The sequence below is a fragment of the Pagrus pagrus genome (assembly GCF_965226575.1).
Source record: "Pagrus pagrus genome assembly, chromosome: 3".
In the NCBI taxonomy this organism is placed as follows: domain Eukaryota; kingdom Metazoa; phylum Chordata; class Actinopteri; order Spariformes; family Sparidae; genus Pagrus; species Pagrus pagrus.
This window is the reverse complement of record NC_140187.1, coordinates 13096695-13120825: the sequence shown is the minus strand read 5'-3', so window position 1 is coordinate 13120825 and position 24131 is coordinate 13096695. Positions and strand designations below refer to the sequence as shown.

General features: G+C 41.0%; 1 protein-coding gene across 1 annotated transcript; it reads right to left on the bottom strand.

Moving 5' to 3' along the window:
• Positions 1-619: 619 nt before the first annotated feature.
• On the bottom strand, positions 620-23487 carry nckap1l (NCK associated protein 1 like). The gene is made up of 31 exons (XM_084348188.1): positions 23318-23487; positions 22007-22117; positions 21083-21175; positions 20445-20501; positions 19207-19349; positions 18470-18560; positions 17158-17295; positions 16328-16376; positions 15700-15856; positions 14729-14785; positions 14518-14614; positions 14182-14291; positions 13810-13942; positions 13558-13639; positions 13384-13442; positions 12760-12905; positions 12523-12655; positions 12032-12151; positions 11501-11640; positions 10615-10746; positions 9423-9641; positions 9076-9206; positions 7193-7290; positions 5848-5941; positions 5355-5437; positions 4463-4543; positions 3468-3561; positions 3272-3388; positions 2551-2660; positions 2272-2361; positions 620-1188 (listed from the first exon to the last, which is right to left on the bottom strand). Exons 1-31 carry the CDS (start codon positions 23405-23407, stop codon positions 1072-1074), a joined length of 3372 nt encoding a protein of 1123 aa, XP_084204314.1. The 5' UTR covers positions 23408-23487; the 3' UTR covers positions 620-1071.
• Positions 23488-24131: the final 644 nt, after the last annotated feature.

Here is a 24131-nt window from a genome sequence, read left to right as displayed (position 1 = left end):
CTATTTCTTTTTTCCCTGAGTGGCACATTATATATTTAACTATCTGAGGTTGAATGTTTTTTTGGTTTGTTTTAGTTTAGCTTTTTAAGTAACAAACACTCAAGCATAAAGTTTAATTTTATTGTTTGCATTTAATGATGTGCTTTTTTTAGGATCCGTCATTTGTTTATGTATAAATGCTCATCTGTGTATTCACATGTGTCGCCCGTTGTGGGAATTGAACTGCTTGTGCTCTCATGTGAGAAGGCCGGCTTCCGTCACGCACACACATACTCTGCGCAAACGGATGTGATCATCCGTATCTCCAGTGTGGCAACCACACATTTAGCTGCAGAATAGAACAGGGTGAGAATGGAGGAGACCGAAGAAAATGGAAAAAGGAAGAGCAGAAGGACGGTGCCGGTTGCAAAATAAAAACACTAAAGGGGCGTCTTCTAAAATTGGCAAGGAGCACTTTCCCTTCTGCAAAACTGGAGTGCATCATTTAAATTGTACATGAAAAATGAAGAGGACTCTCATCCAGGGAGGAAGAATGGGAGGGTGTCGAGGGGTGGAGGACAGACTGCAAATAGACGAGGGGCACTCGTTGGATATAGACCAAAAAGAAAACAAACAAGCATATTATTATCATCTTTATTCATGGAAAATGTTAAACACCAACTATTAATACAAAATATAAATGTGGTGTGATTCTCAACATGTCACGGCACTCATGGTGTCTCACAGCAAAGTAAAATATAAAAGGGATGTTAGAGAATATACCTGACTTGCATTTGAACAACTCAAGCTGATTTTAGTAATAATACAGCAGTCGAATCCACACAGTGATACCGGCAGATCAAAGCAAGTCTACTTTTTATAAAATGTAATGTGGAAACAATGAGAGCTGACTCACAGGAAGCATTATCAACACTAACTAGGACAGAAATTCTCTTAAGGCTGCGGTTAACCAGGTGTGAATGACCTGTATGAACAAGAGACTGGGTGGTAATGAAAGCATAACATGTTTGCACATGAAAATAAAGTCCCTTGGATAAATAAAGGTTACATTTGAAGTGATTAACAGAGCCTTCAGCCCAGAGTGACGATGAAGGACTTGTACACCTCTCTGTAGGCGTTTCGGAGCAGAACATACGGGAAGCAGCTCTCCAGCATGTCTTGACTCAAGAACGGCGATTCCTCCACAATCTGAGTGAAAGTGTTAAAATATAAAACCTGAGTTAATCATGATTCTTTTATTTTTAAATGTACGATATGTAAGAATTTTGGTTAAGAACATTTGCAAATTAATTAAAATGATTAACAGAATGTGAAGAAATAACAGTGTTGCAGAGATATCTAATTAAGCTAGCATGCTAACCAGCTAGCCCTAGGCCGGGAGTCTCTTTGTCCAAGTGGTCCAAAGCTCCCGTGCTAGCAGTGTAAACATCAAGACTCCCCCTTTAGTCAAAAGGCTGCACGGCTAACTGAGTTAACAAGCTAATGGCAGCTTTAGTTACCGGAAGTTAGCTGTTACGCAGATGATATGCTTATTTATTTGGAGTATAAATTCAGGTGACCAATTCTTACATATTGCACCTTTTCTCTTCATTTCTACTGAAGACATTCTCCCTAAAAATCACTTTTTTTCGTAAGAAACTGAGCATCATAGATCTTAGAAAAAAAAAAAAAAATTGCACTATTTTCAGCGGTGGATTAATACACAGTTGATGTGCTAATGAGTATTTAGGGCAGCAGGATGGCGTATGTGGTATTCAGACTTAAACTGCAGTGCTTGTGTAATATAGGAACATATGACCTAGAGCAACAGCAAAGGTCATTAATGCGTTTAATTGTTTTTGGACAAAATTTTTAATATATTTACATCTATAATTGCATGATAATGATTTTCCACAACACAAGTTACTGTGATATATGTTGAGGATTTGATCGGGTTGTTGATTAAAACCTTTTATTCTGCACTTACTTTACTTTAATGTGGGCTCTCATGGAAAAGACCTCTTCATTCATTTGAAATTTCAGTTCCACTTCAAAGTATGAACACTTATTATAAAGGATTTATAATATTGCCCTTAATGACTTTATTGTTAATGATTAATTTAGTAGTGCGTTAAGATAAGGAATAAGCCATTACAGAAGACACTGCAGGCGTGGTGGCTTATTGTAAAGAGAAAAACCTCAATTAATGAAGGGTCACAGGTTTTTCCATTTGTCAATTTATAAACCCACTTATTGTAAATTTGAAAATACATGATTAATAGCACCACTCACCATGTGTAGGAGCAGGTAGACGGACTCTCGGTTTTTAAAGTCCATTCTCTCCATGTTTTGTCCCAACTGAAGCAGAGCAGAGGAGGCCATCTGTGGAACAACACAACGTTAAGAAGATCAAACAACTGGAACGATTTTTACACTGGCGGACTCGACCTCGACTGAGGCAAAGGTTGGCAGAGTCTTGAGAAAGCTCTTTAGCTGAAATACTATCAGACTACTGGGCCTGAGAAACCATTTACCCCTTGTGTATTACATGTATTCATTCATTTAACTCACCAGGAGAAACTCTTTGAGGTGCTGCTCGATGTTCTTGCCCTGAACAGTGAACATGGCAGCAGCCACCTGGTTGATAGCTGCAGCTAAACAGTGGATGTTATTGTTGTGGCCTGAGGAAATAAAACACAAGATTCAACACTCGAAAAAACAGAAAGAAATTAATAGCATGTCCTGTAATTTTAGTCGCAGAGAGGATGTTTCCATGGTCCGACAATTAGAAAAAATTACTTAACGATCCGTAAACGCTCACGGGTCAAATCTATTTCAAACATGCCAATGGAAAATAGAGAAAAGAAAATAATCAGAGACAAACGCCACCCTGTGCTTTGATAGAAATCTCGGCAATTTGCTCGCTGCTCTTAATGTTTCGGTCCAGGCTCGGAGCCAAGCGGTTAGGGTCAACAGGGCCACATGCCAAGAGTAACTGTATCAATGCACGTCAGCCGAAGTTATCTGTAAACAAAAGTCTCTCTACAGAAACGTGTTTCTCATTAACCAGCATACTTTGCTTCAGACCACGTCAGTCAGACTGGAAAGTATGATACACAGGGATGCTAATACGCCTCGTGTTTCAGGGCGGGGTACCGTTTTTTAGACACTATCAGCAGCTGGGAAGTAATGACTGGAAGAAGTACTGATTAGTATTTGGTCAAGGGTTGTCTGGAGACTAATTACTGTCAAGCAGTCTGCAGCAGCTGGAAATGAATGAATGAATATGCACCGCCATGCTCCCGGCTGTAGAAAGAGTTGGGGTCCAAGGCCAGGGTGGGCAGGGACACGGCGATGAAGACGAGCAGCAAACAGGACATCTTGTACTCCTCATCGACTGACGTGTTATCTAAAAAGAAAACGTTAAGAGATGAAAGACCTCTCCTGTAATGATGACTAAAAGTTGGCACTAATAGTGTCAGTGTTACCTGTCTGCATGCTGCTGATAGCTGCGACGAGGGCCGGATCAATATCGCATGCCAACCCCGCAGCGGACGCCAGCTCAAAAACGCTTAGAGTCACCTGTAAAGTCATAAAGCATTAAAGGGGAAGAGTTGCATAATGCCGACATGAAGTGCAATTCAAATTTAATGCACCATTTAATTTTTCATCATTTTGTTGCAGCCCCGTGCAGAGAAACATCACAAAACACAGCCAGGAGGATGCTGATCTGTGTTTTTTGCATTTTATGTAGCAGCCGTAAAAGTGACATATTCTCTGAGGAGTGACACTAAATCAGTGGTGGCGGCTGTCTTTGTCTCGACACACAGGTTTTGATCTTGCTCTATTTCTGGTTTCATGCATGGTCGGCCTGTCTGGGCAGAATGTTTCCACTGATGTGGTTTAGAGTGCAGAGCTGCAGCGGTGATCAGAGTCTCTCTCACGGAGGCATGAGTGGGCTGCTGACGTCTTTGGGGTTATCCTGGCCCCGGCTGTGGCACGGCTGTCATGCCTCACTCAGAGGCCAGACGTAAGTAAGGGAGGGGGCAGTTCATGAGTCACATGGATTGCTCCAGAGGGAGATAAGGAATTTAATTTGGTTGGTACTAGAGAATATAAGAAACTGTGTTCCTCTACAAGTCTCCCGCTCTGATCTATTGCACGCTGTCTGTTTGCTAAATAAATGAAATTCTGCCACACAATGTATTTCCAGTACATTCTGCTTTCCTAACCTCGGCTCAGTCAATTCCCCAAAGTCTCAAATGTTAAAACAAATGGATGAATGTAAATACAATCATATGCCTTCGACCTAAGTTCTCCCACAATAACGGCTCTGGGAAAATAAACTGTTAATGCACTGTTGATAAACTGTGATGGGATGATTCATGCACACTGACAGCCAGCTCCTCTGTGGGAGCTCAATATACGGATGCCTGTTTTTACACTGCAGCTGTCATAAAGTGGTGTAAAAGCTGTGGTTTACCTTGATGTCATCTTCAGGGGAGATGAAGTCTCTCAGGCACTCGAGGGGCCCCATCAGGTATGGGCAATGCTTGCGCAGGATCTAGATTACAGGAGCATATAACACAATATTACAGAGGAAAGACCTTTATATATCAAGCAGTCAAGGGCAGTTTCTTTCAAGATTCATATAAAAAGTGATTAGGAGTGCATGTAGTGTAATGTTTTAATTATTTTTTTCTCATTTATATTTGTAAAACGCATTTTTTAATTGAAAGGTTCTGCTGATACTGTATTAACACTGAGGGTTCAACGGTATAATGTGTCTGATTAGCAATAGACTGTCAAGTCTTCTGCAAACCACTGATGCGTTTGTACACATCACGTTCAAATTACATGTTTATGACCCGACTTTCATATCGGCATGTGGAGCGGACAGTGGCACGAAGGCTGCCGAGCTAGCGACTGTCTTAACCAACTGGTTTATGTGCCTAAACCTAACCGGGCCCTAAGCACAGCGTTGTCAAAACATCAAATTCAAAATTTAACCCAAGGTGCAACATATCTGTGGTTTGCAGAAACGTGTATTGCCACATTCACTTACTAGCTTTCTTCAAGAACTTTCAACTGCAACTAATGGAGTTCGCTCATACAGTATGTCATCGTATGACATCATATGGTACTGAACTTCAGTTACCTGACAACAGGAGGTGATATATATCGAATATATATCACATAACTAGTACAGGACAACTCAAACTGCTGATGAAGACTGTGAGATGCAGTTTAAAGCTTCAGAAATGCGAGTAAGAAAACCTTTTCATTAAACCTCTATCACCAAAATGAATTTCAGTCTTCATTTTCACAAGTATCACACCCTCATGTCATTATCATCAAATCTTGTTTGACATTACTTCTTTCAGACAGTCCTGTGCCATCGATCTGAAGGACAGGATCACCCCGACGATGGTCATCCTCTTCAACACGTTCTCTCCACCTACAAGTGTATATGAAACAGATCAGAGGCTCACTGCTATGAAGCACTGAATCTGTGCCCTGGTACAAATCTGTCTGTGAATGTGTGACTCGTTGGTAATCACTTGGCAAGTAAGATCATCATTGTGAAGTATCTCACCTGGTTATTTGCACTTAGATTACTTTCTGATACTGTCGGTTTCTAAGAAAATGAGAATGCTGCTCTAGAAGAGGTGGCAAAGAAACAAGAGCACTTGATTTATGTTGAAGATATGTATGTATGTGTTCGTCAGTCAGTACAGAAATGATCTATAGTAGGCCCACTCCTTCCTTTTCTCTCTGTTGTAATGTTCCTTGTCCTTCTCTACATCTTTCATCCTTATCCTTTTCTTTTCAATCCTCTTCTCCCACGTTCCCCTCTCCACTTCTCACCTGTCAGCCTCCTTTTCAGAGTGACCATTTCCTCGGGCTTATCAAAGTTGTTTTTCATCTGTACCAGGATGTCCATATTCTCAATCACCAGTTTCTGATGGAAGAGACAGGAGTGAAATAAGTGATAAAAACCACCTTCAGGTGGGCGTTACAGTATATGGAGACGGGTCATGGCTTTGACAGAGCTGTTCAGAGCCTCGGCGCTGCAACACCTCGCTTCAATCATAGGTGTCAAAGTGGGAAGTCTGACACGACAGCAGCCCCAACAAGTTTCCTGAGTATCAACTGTTTCAAAGGAGACACATGAGTTTGACAAGATGAAGGGTAACTCTGAAGCACAAAAATGCTTTTTTGCCTGCAAAATGAGAAATGGTGTCAATTCTTTATAATTTATTTTCTGCACTAGATTGTATTTTGAAGTTGCTTTCACGACTGTCATCAGAGATTTCACTATAGGCTACATTTTTAAACGCAGTAGCTACTGGATCTGACTTTTTTTTGACACAGATTGTTATTTAAGTCATTTAAGAAATGTAGCCTATAATGCATAACTTTTAGTGCACTTAAGTAATTTAGGCTTTTCACTCTGTATGCTGGAGAAGCCACTGCCACTCTAACTGCATCCTCCCGCAGGAAAAAAGCTAACTGGACAGCTAAAGTTAGAGAGCTAATGTGAAAGCTAGCTGGTAGGAAATCCAGGGTTAGCCTAAACTGATTTTTTGATTTATCTCTCACTGTTCTCTTTAAATGAAAAATATAATTTTGACATTAATTATACATCTTTACAATTCAGTGTGTTCTTCCACATAAGTAAATTAATACCTGAATCCAATCATAGTTGAGAAAAAAGCTAAACTCCTGCTAAAGCTAACTAGCTTAGTGGCTATCATCTCCACTGGAATTCATTTAGTTTAGTGCTGTTAAACAACCTTTAAATAATATATTTGAATGTATTGAATTGTAAATTAATTTTGCATTAAACTAATTTCAGTGTAAAAATCAATAGCAGACAAAAAGAGAGCAAACCAAGATTCATTTAATTCCTATTCCTATAATAGAAATTATTTTAAAAAAAGTATTTTTCTTAAACAAGCTAGTGAAGATGGAATTGAAATCTGAAATAATTTGGTAGATAATTCATTTCCCCCATGCATTACTTGAAAACTATCCATTAAATGTGGAGTAGCCTCTTTGCATATTTTAGGTATTGTATGGGTTGATGATTTAAGATAAGAGGGCGAAAAATGAAGGGGTTACAACTTACTGTGCCTTTGTGGGGCTAAAAGTAAAACTCAGTTCTCAAGTGACCTGGGTAATTCATTGCATCCGTTGCATCATACTGTACCTTCAGCTCGCTGACTTGCGAGGTGATGTGCCACATCAGGTTCTCACTCAGAAACTTCAGACCATATGGACCAATTAGCTCCGCCAGGGCCTGCAACTCTGTTCAGAAGGTGACATGAATAATTTAAGGATGATGATTGGAGGGAGATGAGGAATAAACAGAAGCTTAAACTGATGTTGATGCTGAGCAGCCAAACATGTTTACAGAAATATACAACAGGAAGCAGGCTCAAGTGGGGATGTGTTGCTTGTTTCCACGGTGGTGGTTTTACATGAATCAAAACATGACTCTCTGCGGGCGACGCGAATAAAAAGGACACGGCCTAAATTTGATTTGTGTGTGTAGCTGAATCAATGAAAGAGAGGCCACTCCAGCTGTAAGACCTTTCAGTCAGTTCAACGTCTCTTCCTGAGTATGGATGGATAAGGATGTGTGTGGTTAAAATTGGAGGTGGTTAATGGATGGGCGAGTGAGTCACTGTCAGGCAGGCAGATACCTCACTACAGAGTAAATATAGACAATAATGATGACGTTGTGAGGGGGCATCTATTGAAGTGCGCTAGTCTCCAGGGTGCTGTCTCATGAATGCATCTCCAGGCGTAGGTGTATATCTATAGTGGATTGGATATAGCATTAATACAGTCACAAGGAGGTGCTCCTACAAGGAAGCGTGGAGTCGTGAAGGGAGGCCGTGTGGAGGAGAGACAAGTGATGCTGGAACCGCTACGAGGCAGGGACGGACGAGCGGGGGAGATGATAAGCAATACTGAACTTTACATTAGCCAGGCGGTGTCAGAATAAACTGCATGACAGGCAGAGTGAAAGAAAACACCACACACCACCACAATAACAAGCTCCACATCCTCTTGAGCAATAACTCTCCCCCTGCATGTGGTGTCAGAGGAGTGAAAGAGATCTGCAAGTTGTGTTTTTTGAGTCATCTTTTGGATCTGTGGGACTGTGATCATTAAAACTTTAGAGGGCAGGGGAACTTTATGATTCTGTCAGGAGGAAGACCATGTGTAGACATCGGGAAAGACATTTCTTCTCGTTGACGCCTTCTTGATGTTGTCATGGAAATATTCTGGTTGAAAAAATGATGTTGGTAAACTTTTTTTCACACTACACCATCACCTCTTTGCTCAAATGCATGTATTTAGTGACCAAATCGCAAGAATAAAAGTTGGCAATGTATGTTTTTACGAACTACAGATATTTTGTTTTGGTTAATGGTTAGCTTTCAATAGCCCAACACTCATTTACCAATAACCAAACCATTAATTATTAAGAAAAAAAAATCTGTTGACTCCATAAACTCTGTCTCACTGCATCATGAGCTTATGGTCTGGTTGGATTAAGGCAAAAAAAACCACTTGGTTAGGGGTGACACACGTTTTCACTTAAGATGCATGGTTTTGTCGCCACAAACACGGATGGAAAATGTCTCAACGTCTCATCCAAAAATATCCTGTGGTTTCACACTAACAAGCGTTAAAAACATCTCAAACGGTGGTCTCTGTCTTCGCAGCCATTTCACCCAGCTGTTACACCACCACCATCCACTCCACCTACCGGCATTTAGACATACCTGTGGTTTGCAGCAACGTAAAATGCCAACATTATATTCTGGCGATTGAATTTTAGTGTAAAAACTTGTACAAGTTGAAGGTGAACCTCTCCCAAAAGTTAGAGATGTTGCTATGGATGCTTTGCATGTCATCTGAAATATGATATTCTGCAATTTGTCCCCCATTTCCTCTGTCCCCCTTTTAAGGTGAAATGTGCAAAAAGCAGCACCTCTGACTTTATTATGAGAGAGGTTCTTATTGACATATTGACTCATGCTACGGGTAAAATGGATCAAATTAAGCTCTGGGGCCGACCTGACACATCTGAAAACTCCTCTGCTCTGAAATTTGGGTCGTTTTCAGTACTCTGGTTGACAAAGCAGTGCATCGCGGGACAGTGAAGGATGAGGGCGTTGCTGGCCTGACGCAAGAGACTCTCCAGGAACCTGAGGTGCATAAAAAACAAGAAAATTGAACCAGCTTGTACACAACTGATGTGAGTGTTTGAGAGAAAGAAACTGAGAGACAAAGACAGGAAACAAGACAGAGAGACAGAAGCCAAGAGGATGTTGGATGTTGCATGAAGGTTACTTCTTGCTGTATGCCACAAATGCAATATATATTTGTGTGTATGTGTTTTAATGGATAAGTATTGCACACACCAGTTTGTATAGATTGTCGTAATGGTCTGCACTCCACGTGAGTCCAGCGGCTGCGTCTGCTGCAGCAGGACGTTCTTCACCAGCCGAGTGACGTCCACGTTGATGTAGCTGGCGAGGGTGTGCACGCTGGCTGTGTAGGCTCTTAATCCTGCCAGGAGGTCCGAGGGACGGGCTATCTCCTGGGTGGTCTGGTTGTAATTGGCCATTCTCACGATGATCCTGGAGAAACATGTTTAACCAACGGCAGTTATCACCAGGGCCAGACTGGACCGAGGGTGGACAGATGGGACCTTAAAACTGGTTAAACGAGCCATGGCTGAATGGTACTATACTCTCATTAGGTCAGCACATTCACTGCTCCAGGGCTTCCCTCCAAATCTATTTATTTCTTGTCAGGGCCCTGCACCATCGCTCTTCCTCTCTCTGACTAGTCTGTATTTACAATGTTGGCCACGGAGGGACCAATCACAGCGAGTGTGCTGCTACTCAAAGGGCGCTAATTCTGGGGTGACAGGGGAGATAATCATCAGCTAAGACACGGAGACTAAGCAGGGAATATACACAGAAACATCAGGTTGCCCTGGTACCAATCGCTAATCTAAATAACAGTAAGCACTGAAATGACACAGAGCAAGGGAGTAACATGACGGATCTCTTCTTGGGTTTTAAGTGGGTGCGACACAGCCTGACACGGAGGAATCAGATAGTAAAAGCAACGTTCGTCATAGTGATGGAGGAGACATTTAGGAAGAGACAAGTGCCAAATGATTCTGTAATTGTCGGGAGGACTGTGTGCAAAAGTGGGAGTGAGTGACAATTTGGAGAAAAAGCAGCTTGTTTGTACGCGATCATTCAATTGGGGATGAAGCCGGCAGTATAAAACGGTGAAATGGTGGCTTTATGTCAGCGCGGGGACTTACAATTGCACATTTACACACTTGTAGAGGAAACAATACAACACTAACAAAATGTTCCTTTCACAATGAATGTCAGTAATTAGCATATTTCTGACAGTAATTGTGGAGCTGCTGAAATGACGTGCAAGAAAGAAAAAACAAACCCTCTGGTGCACGAGATAGTTTCTAGTGAGAGCAAGAAATCTTTGCATGTGTCACCTCAGGGACTGTTTTATGCACCTTCAGGACTCATTACATAATTTATTAAGACAAAGATATATCCCAGTGAAGCATACTCAGAGAGGCGCGTCTCCAGATGAGAAATGAGGAACTCTGTGGGGACGACGATGTGGTCGAAGACGATGAAGTCAGTGCAGAGGCTGTAGCAGGAGCAGAGCTCGGTCAACATCAGATGCATCTTGTCCACACTAGGAGATGAGGGAGTCAAGAGAGACAAAGAAGGGGAGGATGCATGTCTTTAGGATCTTAGGGCAAATATTTTGACAGTGAGTATGGAGGTGCTTTTCTCAGACAAATAAGGTAATAAACATGTTGGAGGATTGTTAAACATTTCCAGAGCGAGGCTGCAGGGAGGGAAACTGAGAGGAGGGAGAGGGGGATTTAATTACCAAAGCTTTCTAGCTGTGGCTTTAAACAGCGTATGATCAAAATGATAAAAACAGCAACATAAATTGTGCTTCCAGTAAAACTGATTCTTTTAATACGCTGAGGTGTTTTGTTTCTTATTTTTAATAGCTTGATTTAATAGCTGTCAACTCTGACTGATTCACCTTGAAGGGTAATAACGTTCAGAATAAATAACGCCTTGTCGGGGAGAACAGTTGAATCCTGTCAAACTGATTGCTGAAGGCATGTGTCACGGGGTGACGGAAATCATTTAAAAAAGGCAGCGGATATTAAAATATTTCTACAAACATGAACTGCATTAACTAATTCTCACCTTTGCAAATTAGAATACGCTGTTGAATGTTTATTTAACTGTCCTCTGACCTGAACACGTGCTCTTCATAATGCTGCATGTCTCCAATAATCAGGGATGCATCGACTACACTCACTTTTCTAAACTTCTGCCAAGCATGTGTAATTACTGATGGATGAGGCAGAGCGAGATAAGGAGAGAAAATGATGGTAATAATCAGGAAAACAAAAAGAAAAGCTGACTTGGTGACGATGCTCCGGTCTTTCCTCAGGCTTTCGGCGCCTGGCTTCTCTTTCTGGACCTCTCCTTTCTTCGGCACTTGCTTCTTTTGCTTCCTGTGCCGAGCTGCGCTGATGGCCTCGGCACAGTGCTTGGGCTGCAGCTGAGGGGTTATCAAGTGGAAAGAGGTGGATGCAGAGAAGGACAGGAGAACAAAGAGGGAAGAAGAATTCAGCCCAGCAGATATTGGGTAACGTGCTCAGAGACAAACATGGGAGTTGGCATTTGTGTTAGAGGCACTCAAAAAGTAAACACGTTTGTCATATTCCCCTTAAGGGATTGGAGAAACTGCACCGCATTAATCAACCCCAGAGTTTTAGACCTGTCTTATCATTTTACCCAAATTCTCAAGTCCTGTCTCTCTCCGCCTCCGGCTAAATCCACTGATGGCAAGCTGTGACTGGTGTGATTATATTTGGAGATGGAGTTTGGCAGAATCCATCTGCAGTAGATAATTTGTTTTTTTGAAACCCTGAAATAGACTCCGACATCACCTGGTCGTTGAGGTTGCACTGCTCAGCACATATCTCTAACACAATGCTGCTGGTCAGCTTGGCTATCTGCTCCAGGAAGGTCACACACAGGCGCAGACTCCTCTTCTCCATTGCCTCTATCTGCACACACAGACAAGAGCAGTAGGTGTGAGTGCGCACATACGGACAGGTTAAGTGTGTACGAAGGCACAGAAAAATGCATCTCGTGTCATGAACACATATATACACACATATCTCCCATAATTTCCCTACTTACATTTAATTTACTCTGCACTATATAACTGGTAGCTTCAATCAGCAGGTATAACTCGCCCATGATTTAAAATGACAGAGTACCTTAGTTTATCAGAGTGTAACATCAACAAAAGTTTTCATGGATGAAGAAAATGATGTGTTAGTGACATCAAACTGCTAGAGAACAAACTTCATCTGGACTGGAACCACTGGCTGTCGTGATTAATACTTTGGTCAGCAAATGACTGAACACTGACCTCTTCTGGGCAGAGAGGGTGCCCACACTGCCTGAACTGAGAACAGACAGAGGGGAAGGCCATGAGGTAACGCTTCATCGTCATCTCCTCACTGCTCTGGCTAAACATCTTCTCGAAGACACGTGGGTAGAAGCTGGGAATGAAAGGAAAGCATCCAAGAATTCAAACTTAGAGGAGGAGGAGGAGGAGAGGAGAGGAGAGGAGAGGAGAGGAGAGGAGAGGAGAGGAGAGACTGACCAGAGTATGGACAACTCAGACGTCTCATACAGGAGTTCGTCCAAACTGTCCACCATCCTGGTGTGAAACTGAATCATGTTCATCACTTTTGGTAAGTCCACGTAGTCCTTTATCGGCAGAGGGGCTTTGTTCACACTGGTGTAGGCCTGAAACAGAAGAAAAGACGACCTCAGGGTGGCATTCACAGAATTTGACAATGATAACTTGGGCAATATCGACTGCCCTGTTGCCAGAGTAAAATGTTGGCATTGTACACTCCTGCAAACCACCGATACGCGAAATGTGTATGTTGATATGAAACATATCATATCAACATTTCTATATGTGTCATATCACCTTCAAATTACATGTAAATGAGCTGACTTTCGTGTCAGTGTGGGGATGGCATGACGGTGGTGTGTAAGATGGCTGCCGAGCCAAGGACCACTGTTTGAGACAATATTTTCTACGTTAGAAGCTGTGAAACCATATTTTAAGACAAGAACCTAACCATAAAGAAATTTGAAGCTGCATCTCAAAGAAATGTAAAGCTTCAACATATCTGTGGTTTGCAGGAACGCACACTGGCTACATTTCTTCTGTCGACTGGGCTGATATTTGATGCACTGAGACAAATTCACCGACCTGCAACCTCATCCAGTCCAGTCTCAGTGCTCTCAAGTCAAACTCCTCTTTCTTTTCCACTGCAGAGTAAAATTGAATCCATCATTAATCAAATCAAACTTATTTTGTTGCATTTTAAATTAAGAGACAAGTTATGTATGAACAAGCTATGCTGCAGTGTTGACTTGTGATTGCCTTGTTTGATTGACAGAGCAGACAGGGTGGAGACGAATGAGCTCATCAGGACCGACTCCTCTTCTGGACACACATACATGTTCTGCAGAGAAGAAAAAGGTCTCTGAATATGTGCTCAAGAAGGAGAATCAGAGATGTATTCAATAATAAAAAACATTGTTGGTTTTCCCCTTTCTGACACTTGTTAATGAAAGCAGAATGCACAGGATTTTATGTTGCATGTGTACTTATGCTTATGTTATCTACAGGTACCTGTATGGTGTCGTTAAGGACCAAGGCATCAAACTGAGCCAGGTACTGGACATGGTAGCGCTGAACCACATAGTTGTACTTTTTCATCAGACCTCGTAACTTCTCCATGTAGAACAGCAGCTCTGCCATCTGACTGGAAAAACAGAAAACGCTAATTAAAACCGAAAATATGTACTTTCTACTTCCTTGCATAATTCAAATAAATACCATTGTAGTCATTGTAAAATCTCTTCTGCACACTTTACTGTAACCTCGCTGATGCACTGTTCTGATCTAAAGAGTGGAGTCGTAGGGAGGGAGAACCTGCTAGCTGCCAGATTATTACACATTATTATGACACGGTGGTTTATATTCTCTGCACCGATGACCTACTTGTCAATGTAGTCCTCGGGCGTCTTTATCTTCGGCATATTCTCAGAGTGCCGGACGAGCCACAGGACCTCGTCACGGGAAAACGACAGAGCCATGAAGACAAACAGGGCCTTGGGGGTTTAATTGGCACACAGAACAGAGGAATGTTAGGAAAGACTCTCAGCTATCATTGGCAAAAGTCATGATCACTATGAAATGAAGGGTCATTCGAAGGAATTCCCTCCTGCTGTCTGAAGTCACGTGATCAGAATTTAATTTTGAACTTATAACTCGCAGAAATGCAGTGATTTGAATTCTTCAGACACAGCTGCGTTATGCTCATTACTTCACATCTACCTTTGGTCCCAGAAGTCCAGGTTCATCCTCCAGAACAGTGAATAATTCCTTCAGCGCTCCTCTCAGAAACTGCCTCCTCTCTCTGTGCACCGCTCCACTGGTGACAACACAGGAAATGGACGTTTAGTTCTCGCAGCTCATTTCCGAGTAATCAATTAATGTTTGTGAAACAAAAGTTGTTAAAACTGCTTTAGTTTCCTGCCAGTCTCACCAGTTGAGTATCGTGTGCTCACGACATTCCTTGATGTCTGCAATTCGCTTGCTATATCTGAAAAACAAATAATAAAGCAGTTGTAGATGGATTGATCTCCAGAGATCAGGGATATAATGAGTTGTGTAATCATTAATTGTGTACTGTATAATATCACCATCATCATATTTCTATCTGACCTTGAGTCTGTAATCAACATTCTTCTTCAAAATATAATTACACTGAGACACTAACAGCTGTTGTTATTACTTTTATCATTTGTTGTTTGAAATTGTGAGATTGCTGAAGGATAATTTAAGATAATTTTATTACTACATTCGTTTGAAGTTGGTGTAGCCTCAGCAGTTCATATAGCAGTTTTTTGGAATCGATTCTAACTACTAACTATATATGTATATGTATATGTACATATATGTATATATATACATATATGTATGAATTTAACTTTAAAATATTTTAAAAAATAAAATAAAAGTTATCAACAGAATGTGAAGACATAACAGTTTTGATGTTATGTAAGACCACTATGTCATGTTGCAGAGACATCTACTGAACTTAGCATGCTAACCAGCTAGCCGTGGCGGTCCAAAGCTCCTGTGCTAGCGGTGTAAACACCAGTGCGCCCTCATTGCTCAGAGTTCCCAGAGTCCCCACTAGCTGCACTGCCCACTGAGCTAACTAGCTAATGGCAGCTAAACTTAGAAGCAGTTATATATGCTGTCCCCTGACTTCTTACATATTGCACCTTCAAAACAATTTTTACTATTGTTGCAATGTTGAAACAAACATACATAGATAATAGTAACAGTCTTTTTAATTAAATGGATGTTTTTAGTTGTTATTAATCTGTGTAGTAATCTGATATATAAAAATAAGGTAAGGTATCTTATATGGGCTCAGTCCTGTTTCACCAGCTGGGACTATTTCTCACACTGTGGAGAGAGTAGACCGTGGCAGTGCAGCTTACATACCCTTTAATGCCATCGAAGAGGTCCTCAGAGACCTTGTGTATATTAAGCGACTCATCTCTGGTGAGGGTGAGGTAGAGGCCACTTCGCAGAGCCATCTTCCACAGCTCCTGGGAGGCCTGGTTTGTATTCAGGCTGGTGTGGCACAACAGGAAGCCGACTACAAGGGGCACAGTCAGCAACATTTATGAGAACAGACCTCTGCGCTGCATGTGTTAATACAGTCAATAATTGGATTATAAATCTATTTTTTCATCTCACATGTCAGAGTTTTCAAGTTATTGCTAAATGCTAAATTAACATACCCAAAATTCAATCTGTTAGAAATGTTTTGGTTTAAAACATTAACTGCTTTCAAAGTAAAATCAGATAACACAGTCACGCCCATAGTCATTTATGAACATTGCTTACTGGCAGCGCCTCTGAAGGTAGATTCTTTCATAAGTAATAAAACCCCTGATACTGTTGTTGTGTGTAGTTCTGCTTTTCTTTTCCATGCGAGTGTGTCTGAAATGTGCTTGAGCTACAACAGGACAAATGCTGCAGGTACTGGCGTTTGAATAAAGCATACCTGCATGTATTTCTATAAAGTGAACAGAGCTAGACGTTGTTCAGGATGAATAATACTCACTAATGATCCACCGCTCCATCACCTCCATGGACAGATATTCACATGCCATCTGTGGTGAACAACAACCTTATTAACTGCCAGCACAGACACATTCACTACAACCTCACATGTAAACCTATGACGGCGTGAAATCATCCTTTCAGTTGCACTATATTGCAGCCTTCAGTATCTTCATTGCTGCTTTAATCTCGTCCCATGTTTTAAACCATAAAAACCTTTGTGGTTACAAACATTATTATTTCTTCAAGGAAATATCGACCATCCTCTCTAAATATGCAAAAACTGAATAAATGCATGTAATAATGGACTTCAAATGAGTAGCTGTGATTTCCCTTCAAATATATATTGTATCTTTTCATGAGAAAAATTGCCTGGGGGCTCCTTTCTTGGCCGGGCTAGTGTTTCTTTTATGACGAAGCCATGGGCAACAGGGATCGTAACATTTCATCAAAGGGGCGGTAATGGTCGTGTTCGAAGGCTGCAGAGAGAGCGACAGAGGACTGAACTGTGCAGAAACGGGAGATGGCTCGAAATAAAATCACAGAGGAGCGGAGAGGTCAAAACATAATAAAATAAATCACTTGCTAAATGATAGTGCTGTGATGGCAGGACAGGGAAAAGGGGACACAGGGCCACTAATGTTAAGAGTGCTGTCTCTGACCTTCATGACAATACATATACTGTTATTGCATCTTTTGGCTGAGAAATCTTCTCTCATTTCTGTGCCTGACATCACTGGAAAAAACATATTTTAGACGCCACCGCCCTCTCTTCCTCTTTCTCCCTCTGAGATAAATACAGGACGAGAGGTGATGGGAGGGCGGACTCACGGTGTTGCAGCAGGCTGGGTCCAGCATGGCAGCTGGAGCACTGAGCAGGCTGAGGAGCTGGGCGCTCCGCCACTGCTCTGCTGGCAGGTTCCTGCGTGGGTAGACCATCTTCAGAGACAGCAACGCAGCCGTCACAGACTAGGAGGAGGAACAGAGAACAAGAGGAAAACAGTGAGCGAGGAAGATGCAAAGAGGCAGAGATGGAAGAGGAGGCAAAATGACAAACACATAGAGAGACGGCAGCACTTCAGAAGCTGGAACAGCCGTATTTTATGATCCAGCACACAGACTGGTGTGTCTGCCAGTGCTAAAGAAGTAAATAAAAGTAATTTGTATGACAGTATTATTGTTTAATTGTATGTTATTTTGGTAGTTATGTGTAAAGCACAAGGAAGATACAGCTTTAACCTTTGGCAAGTGAACGTCCACATTTGTGCACTTTTAGTCTGAGGCTGTTTTTCATGGTTTGTGGTCGACCCCTTTGCTCCAGTTAAGGAGAGTCGTTATTCTACAGTACATGTTAATATTTTAGACAATAGTGTGTAATGGTCTTAATCCATCCACCCCTATGTATGCATATTCTTCCAATATGTTTGCCTTACCCAGCAGCAGTGCTGGGTAAAGGTATTTGTGAGCTGACCAATCAAAGCTGACTGGGTAAAACAGAGAGCTGTGCTGCAGCACTTGACGGTATGAGAAAACGTGGCCAACAAAGCCCATTGGGATTCTTATAACAAGGTCTTTTAGCTAAATGGGAGAAAATCCCTGCAGCCAGGTTATAAAATTGTGTGGAAAGCCTTCATAAAGAGTGGAGGCTGTTAAAGCCACAAATCAATAATAATAGTTTTGGAATGAGATGTTCAACGAGCACATGGTACTTCCACCTTTATGTGCAGTGATGTAACAAGACCAAACAGAAGAGTGTATTGTTTAGTATTTATGTTCTGTGTATAATATAAATTAAATTGAGCCTAACATTTATTTTACTTTGTTCCATCAGTCACTTTTCAATTAAAATAAATAATCAACATTGTATGTACCTTTGTCCTTTATATAAAGGGTTCTTTTGCAGAAACAACTATTTCCATTATGATTTATTTTTTACTAATTCATTATTTTCCAATGGTGCATTCCAGGGAGTGTCGATCAAACCGATGTTGGGTTGTTTTATTCACACAATCTCTTTTCCTAAATCCAATTTATTTGATTGTGCAGTCAAAGAAATATCAGTCAAACTGGCAGTTTATCCATTTGGAGAATTTATCAGTTCTTCAAATGAACTCACAAGTAAACAGTAACATGCTGAGCTTACCCTTGTGTGAGGGCCAAACTCCTCTGTGAGCTTCTTCCAAGTATGCTCGTACTCCACCAACATCTGGCCGAGCCGTGGGTAGGAGGGGTCACTGCAGGATTCATTACAGTGTTTAATTAATCAATGCAGGGACAAGAAGATGGAAAAGAAGCAAGGCACTATAACACTACTCCATGGCCAGTGTGAGTCCAGTATTATCTATAGGGGTTTTATGATGAATAAAAGTCTTTCATTTTATAAATGTTTGTTTTTGGGTGGCTGACATTATGATGAGCTGAGACTGTTCACCTCTCAAGGGGCTCGCTGTGTGTGCTGTGAAAGTCAAATGTGACATTAAAATGGATGTTTGTGTTCCCTGCTCGCGTCTCAAATCGAGACAAGCATCCTGCATTTTTCGGAGAGTATAAATAAATATCATGCAAAGTCGGCGGACTCAAAATGTCAGGACGCCACCTGGGAGTCAGAAAAGGTTGGCGGTGGTCTGTTGATGTGTGTAGCAAATAACATTGATTAATTATGAGGGTCAAAGACATAACTGTAGTGATGGATGTGGAAACTCATGATGGTATTAATTAAAGCATTTAAGCGAAGTGTTTGTGATGGCTAGAAAGCCGCACTTAGCAAAGACGACCCTTTGTTGACTGAACGACAGGCGAGTGAATGGAAAACTAATCTCCATCCTTCCATCTGCAACTTCACTTCAGCATACATTAAGCAAAAGCTTCATGTTTTCTCACCTGCTTCCGTTGGTCATCTCATGGGCGCAGTTGAACATGCCCACCAGCGCCTTCTTGTCATCGATACGAGAGAGCATGATGATAACAGACGTGTAGGTGATGATCAGATCCAAGTAGTTCTTGGTGAAGTCAAAGTTGATCGTCTGAAATCAAAATGTCAGTGAAGTCAGTGGTTCCAAAACCAGATACAGTAGAGCTCTACAGACACCTAAAAGAAAGACATTGTTATTGTAGTGTAATACATCATTTTATTCAGGAGAACCTTAAGTTTCAGAATGCTTACTTTAATGTCCCAATTTTACGTTTCCTTTGTCTGAGAATGGATGCCAGACTGTCCCGAATTTTTTAAAAATGGCAGTCAATTGGGTGTTTTTTCATTTTTTTTTTTACTGTGAACTCAGACAGCCTCGGGAAGTTTAGTCTCTTTTAATTTAACATATATACTTGAATGTTTTAGACTTCCATATGATTTTTTTGTCTTCATTTGACCTTTCCTAGGCAAGTTAAAGTCATGTATTATAATATTATCCTGGGTGTTTTAGTGAAAAACAGGTGTAATCCTATATCTCATCTATTGACCATGTAGATCCAAAAAAATTCAGAATATATAGTGACTAATAAAAACTAAGAGCTAAGAAACCCCACTTTACGTGAGTTTTGCATATGGGTAGGATTAGCCGTCCAAAAGATATTTAACATTTGAGAACAATAGCTATGTTTCACTATATTTAATACTGAGGCAGTAGTGAATGCTACAGATCTTTTCTTACTTTCTCCATACCTTAAACCCTCCATTGGAGTTTGAACCTGAATTTTCTTTCAGGCCTAGAGGTGCAGAGAGATTACGACAGATTTGGGGAGTCATTTGTGACAAACGTGTCCTGAGCTGAGAGGTGCTCTCCAAATAAATCCGAACAGTGTGAGATTGAGCTGGCCTGCATTAACTGTGCAGATTGCTGAAAATACACAGTAGGATATACATATTGCACGAGGCAGGAGGTGCCACTTTAATTATGATAATAAAAAAACCTGACAAAGTGAACAGAAGGAGAGAGGAGGCGGGGGTGAAGACACGACATATCCTGCAGTCTGTAGCAGGGGGGAGTAAACAGCATAGTAGCAGCAGCGCCAGAATGATGGAAAAGTGGAGAAATGAGTGAGAGCTTGTCAGATTTTCAGCAGACGTTGATGTCTCTCCCTGATTTAAAACAATTACACGCCCCACAGTGAATACTTACGAGATCGAAGAAGCACTGGCAGGCATCTATGGTGTTCAGCAGCTCATAAACGTGGTCCTGAGCAGAGGAGGATTAGATTAGAAACATACAGACCTGCACCATTCAGCGACATTCAAATTGTGTTAACCTTCTACTCGGATTTCCTCAGATATTTTGAGTTTCGTAAATTCCTGAAGCCTGATAATCACTCCACATTTGCATATTTCTATAACATCATGATTGTGTTATTTTCAATCTTACAAATACCGATGATGCATTGGCCTGGCTGCGACCTCCATCGCAGGAATATGCAAATGTGAAGGGAGGTGTAACAAACTGCAGTGAGCTAACTGTCTAAATCAGTTATTCTCCTATACCAGAATAAACCACTCTATATGTAAATGTATTCTGTAAAATCAAAATAATAGGAGATCATATGCAAACAGAAAGAGAGAAGAGAGAGTAAACAATGCAAATTTTTAACTTTATATTTAGAATAATGTATATTTATTCTTCATCTTCGTTGTTTTCACTGTTGGTTAATGTTCTGATGTTACGCTTCTGTTTCTTCTGCTGTTGCTAAAGGTCCTCGCCATGTAATGTAATGCCGACAAAGCAAATCTGACACTCGAAAACTTGAGCAAAAAAGACAGAATCACCCTGAACTCTATGACATCCAGGAAAGAGTCGTAGTAGCTTGACATGGCAGCCAACACTTCAGATTTTTTTCGCTGTATGCTGGTCAGATGTTGCTGCAAAACAACAGTAAAGAGAACTTTTCATTACTGGTCAGGTGTAAAGGGGGCAAGTAGACTGTTTCTTGAAGTCTTTCTCCTGTGGTTCACTTCATTAGCTCCACCCTCAGCTCATATGCAACTGTTTAAAGGGTATCCACCCACTTTACACATTAAAGTGTGTTTACCGGTTTTGGGGCTCCAGAAGACGCTGCATGTAATCTAATAAATTGCCTCCAGTGATGTCACTCAGTGGCTCAGTTGCATTGTGGGTAATGTAGGTTTTGAAGAGGAAGAAGAATGTGTGGAATAAAATAGACGATATCTGCTTCTGCTGTATGAATGTTGAGCATTTGTTTTTAAACTCTCCATAATGAGCATTATGGGAGTACGATGCTAGAGCAGTGGACTGCTTTTCAACACCTGCTGCCTACGTTACCCACAATGCAACTTATTATTGATCATGTGCCGCTTCCTCCGAAGCCACAAAGGGCTTTATACCACTTTAAATGAACCAAATATATAAATATAATATAGACATATTGATTTGTCTTCCATGGGCAGTAGTTTCATAATCTCACCATAACACATTTGTTTTCTTGACATCAGAAGATATTCTTCAGATACAACAACAAAGAAAATATTATTTCTTCTTCAACACAACTGTCATAACAGATTTACTTATGAGAACAGAAAAGTGATTTTGTCATAATGTTTTCAGTGGCTCAAAACAAAACTAACCCTTTTGTGTCAACATCCCTAAACTGATAATTTGATGATCACAACAAAAGAAATCATGAAAGCAAAAAGAATAAATGAAGCTTGTTCAAACGTTGCGGTCATGCTCACAATGTTTCCTCTGAAGTCGATGCTGGGGAATTTCTTGTTGATGTACTTGATGGCGGGCTCCATGCTTTTATCTGCCAGGAAGGCTGGCCGTGTTTTGGGGTCTGTACAGGTCTGTAACAGAGGAGAAGATTAGGATGAAGCGATCAGTTTTTGCCAGAGGCTGACTTGGGGGTTTTGGCAGTTAAATCCTTGATTTTTAACATATTTTCATGCCCTGCCACCCTGCTGTGCAGATTCCTCTGACAGGATTTTGTTGTTTTTTTATTCGAAAAGCAAGCTTGACTGAAGAAAATCACTGAATCCTCAGACTAACTGAGAAAACTGTGAGCAGAGTGAGTAATTCTGCTCCCCACATCCCTCAACAACCACCCTGAAGGTGACCTCGGGCAAGATAGTTAACACCAAACTCATCCAGTGGGGCTGTTTGGAAGCTGACAGCTGAAGACTGAAGAGGCTCCCAAGTGTGAAGTCTGAATGCTAAAAAAAAAAATGCATGCATGCTCAGCAAATCCTCACTGGACAAGGGTTTAGAAAAGGACTGTTCTCTCACTTCTCCTCCTGATGAATGCATTCATAAAGTGCGTGTGTACTCATGCTCATGTAGGGTTACAGAAAGAGGCGCAGTACATGAAACCTGCTCTGTTTTCTCACGAGGAGAGCGTCATTTCCTGCATGTCACATACAAAATTGTCAAAACAAGCCAATCGCAGTCTGTCTGGAGTCGCCCTTAAACAGCTAATTATATTCCCTGATTTCTTCATTTTATGTTTCACCCATCTTGTTTGCTTTTATTCTGCTGTGTGAGCCTCACAGCATTCAGTTCAAAATAACTTGAGGTGACGGACAGCTCAGACTGACTTCCTGTTTGCACTTCCTCTTTGGAGAAACACACTCAGTTGCAGTTGGAAGGCAGTACTGCTTTTTTCTACCATGGCAGAATACACACAGAGCACTTTTGTAAACAGCACATAGTTGTCACAGTTATCGCACTCGCACATTTCATTATCACAGTTTCAGTTACAGATCCTGGACACTTTCTAGACTTTGAGAAACATTACAGGGTCATTTTTGCTGATTTGCATCATTTTAAGACTGAATGAAGTGAGTTAGAGATAAAGTTCTTTAATATGTTTGGTTTTATTCAATCATTACTCTTCGTAGTAATGAGTACTACAATGCAGATTGATTCTTATTTCATTTTATCAGTTCTATGAAATGAGACAATTAACAAGCGCATGAGATGAAATTCAAGTTCCTTATTTCTCGTTTGTGTTACACAGACCACTTGTCCCTATAAATCTCTCTACTCGCCTTCTTGATGTAGTTCATCCGTATTAGCACCCCGTTCCCTCTCTCATTGAGGATGGTGAGCTTTTCAGCCAGTTTCTGTTGGTAGTCCATGGCTCCAGAAAATGCTGCACCTCTCCCTCCGTTCGAGCCTTGTCCTCCAGGACCCGTGTAGCAGTTGAACCCTCGGAAACAAGTGCACCCAGGGCCTCACCCTGACACCATGTCACATGGGACTCATGGGTGGAGGTGGAGCCAGGGGTTGAGTTTGACCGCGTCATCATCCACATACTGTAACTGAATGTCAGAGTGAATCATCGTAAAAGAGAAACCAAAATCAAAGATCATTAAAAATGTCTTCAAATTACAGAAAGTTGGCAGAAATACTTTTGGATTTTCAGTCACATTTTAAGAAAGTACAGTCTTCAAAATTCATATCGTTCAACAATTTGATTAAATAATACATATAATATATATCTTTAATATATTGTTATATAAATGAGTGGCAATGTCAGTTTTCTTGTCTGTTAAACAGTCACTGCCTCTGCTGCTGTGTGTGGTTTCAGCCACTTCCTTGTGCTCTGTAAAAGAAAAGACTCCTGTGAACAGAGATAACGAAGGGTACAAATCATATTTATGCTCTTAAAGCAGAATGCATTTATGTACTAACACCATCACAAAGGCAGTGTTGTAAAAAGTAACCAAAAGTCATGCTTGAGTAACAGTAAAGATACTGTGCTAAAATATTACTTTGGTAAAAGTGAAAGATTATCGAATTCAATAATCAGCATGTTTCTGATTATCGGGAAAAAAACAGGTTTAGCTTAAAAATGTGATA

Excerpts from the sequence above, each read along its gene's own strand:
- nckap1l (XM_084348188.1), bottom strand. The coding sequence starts at position 23,407 with ATGGACTACCAACAGAAACTGGCTGAAAAGCTCACCATCCTCAATGAG. Across the intron at positions 12,906-13,383 it reads TGGACTGGATGAGGTTGCAG|GCCTACACCAGTGTGAACAA; the intron begins GTCGGTGAATTT and ends CTTCTGTTTCAG. Across the intron at positions 1,189-2,271 it reads TCTACCTGCTCCTACACATG|ATTGTGGAGGAATCGCCGTT; the intron begins GTGAGTGGTGCT and ends ACTTTCACTCAG.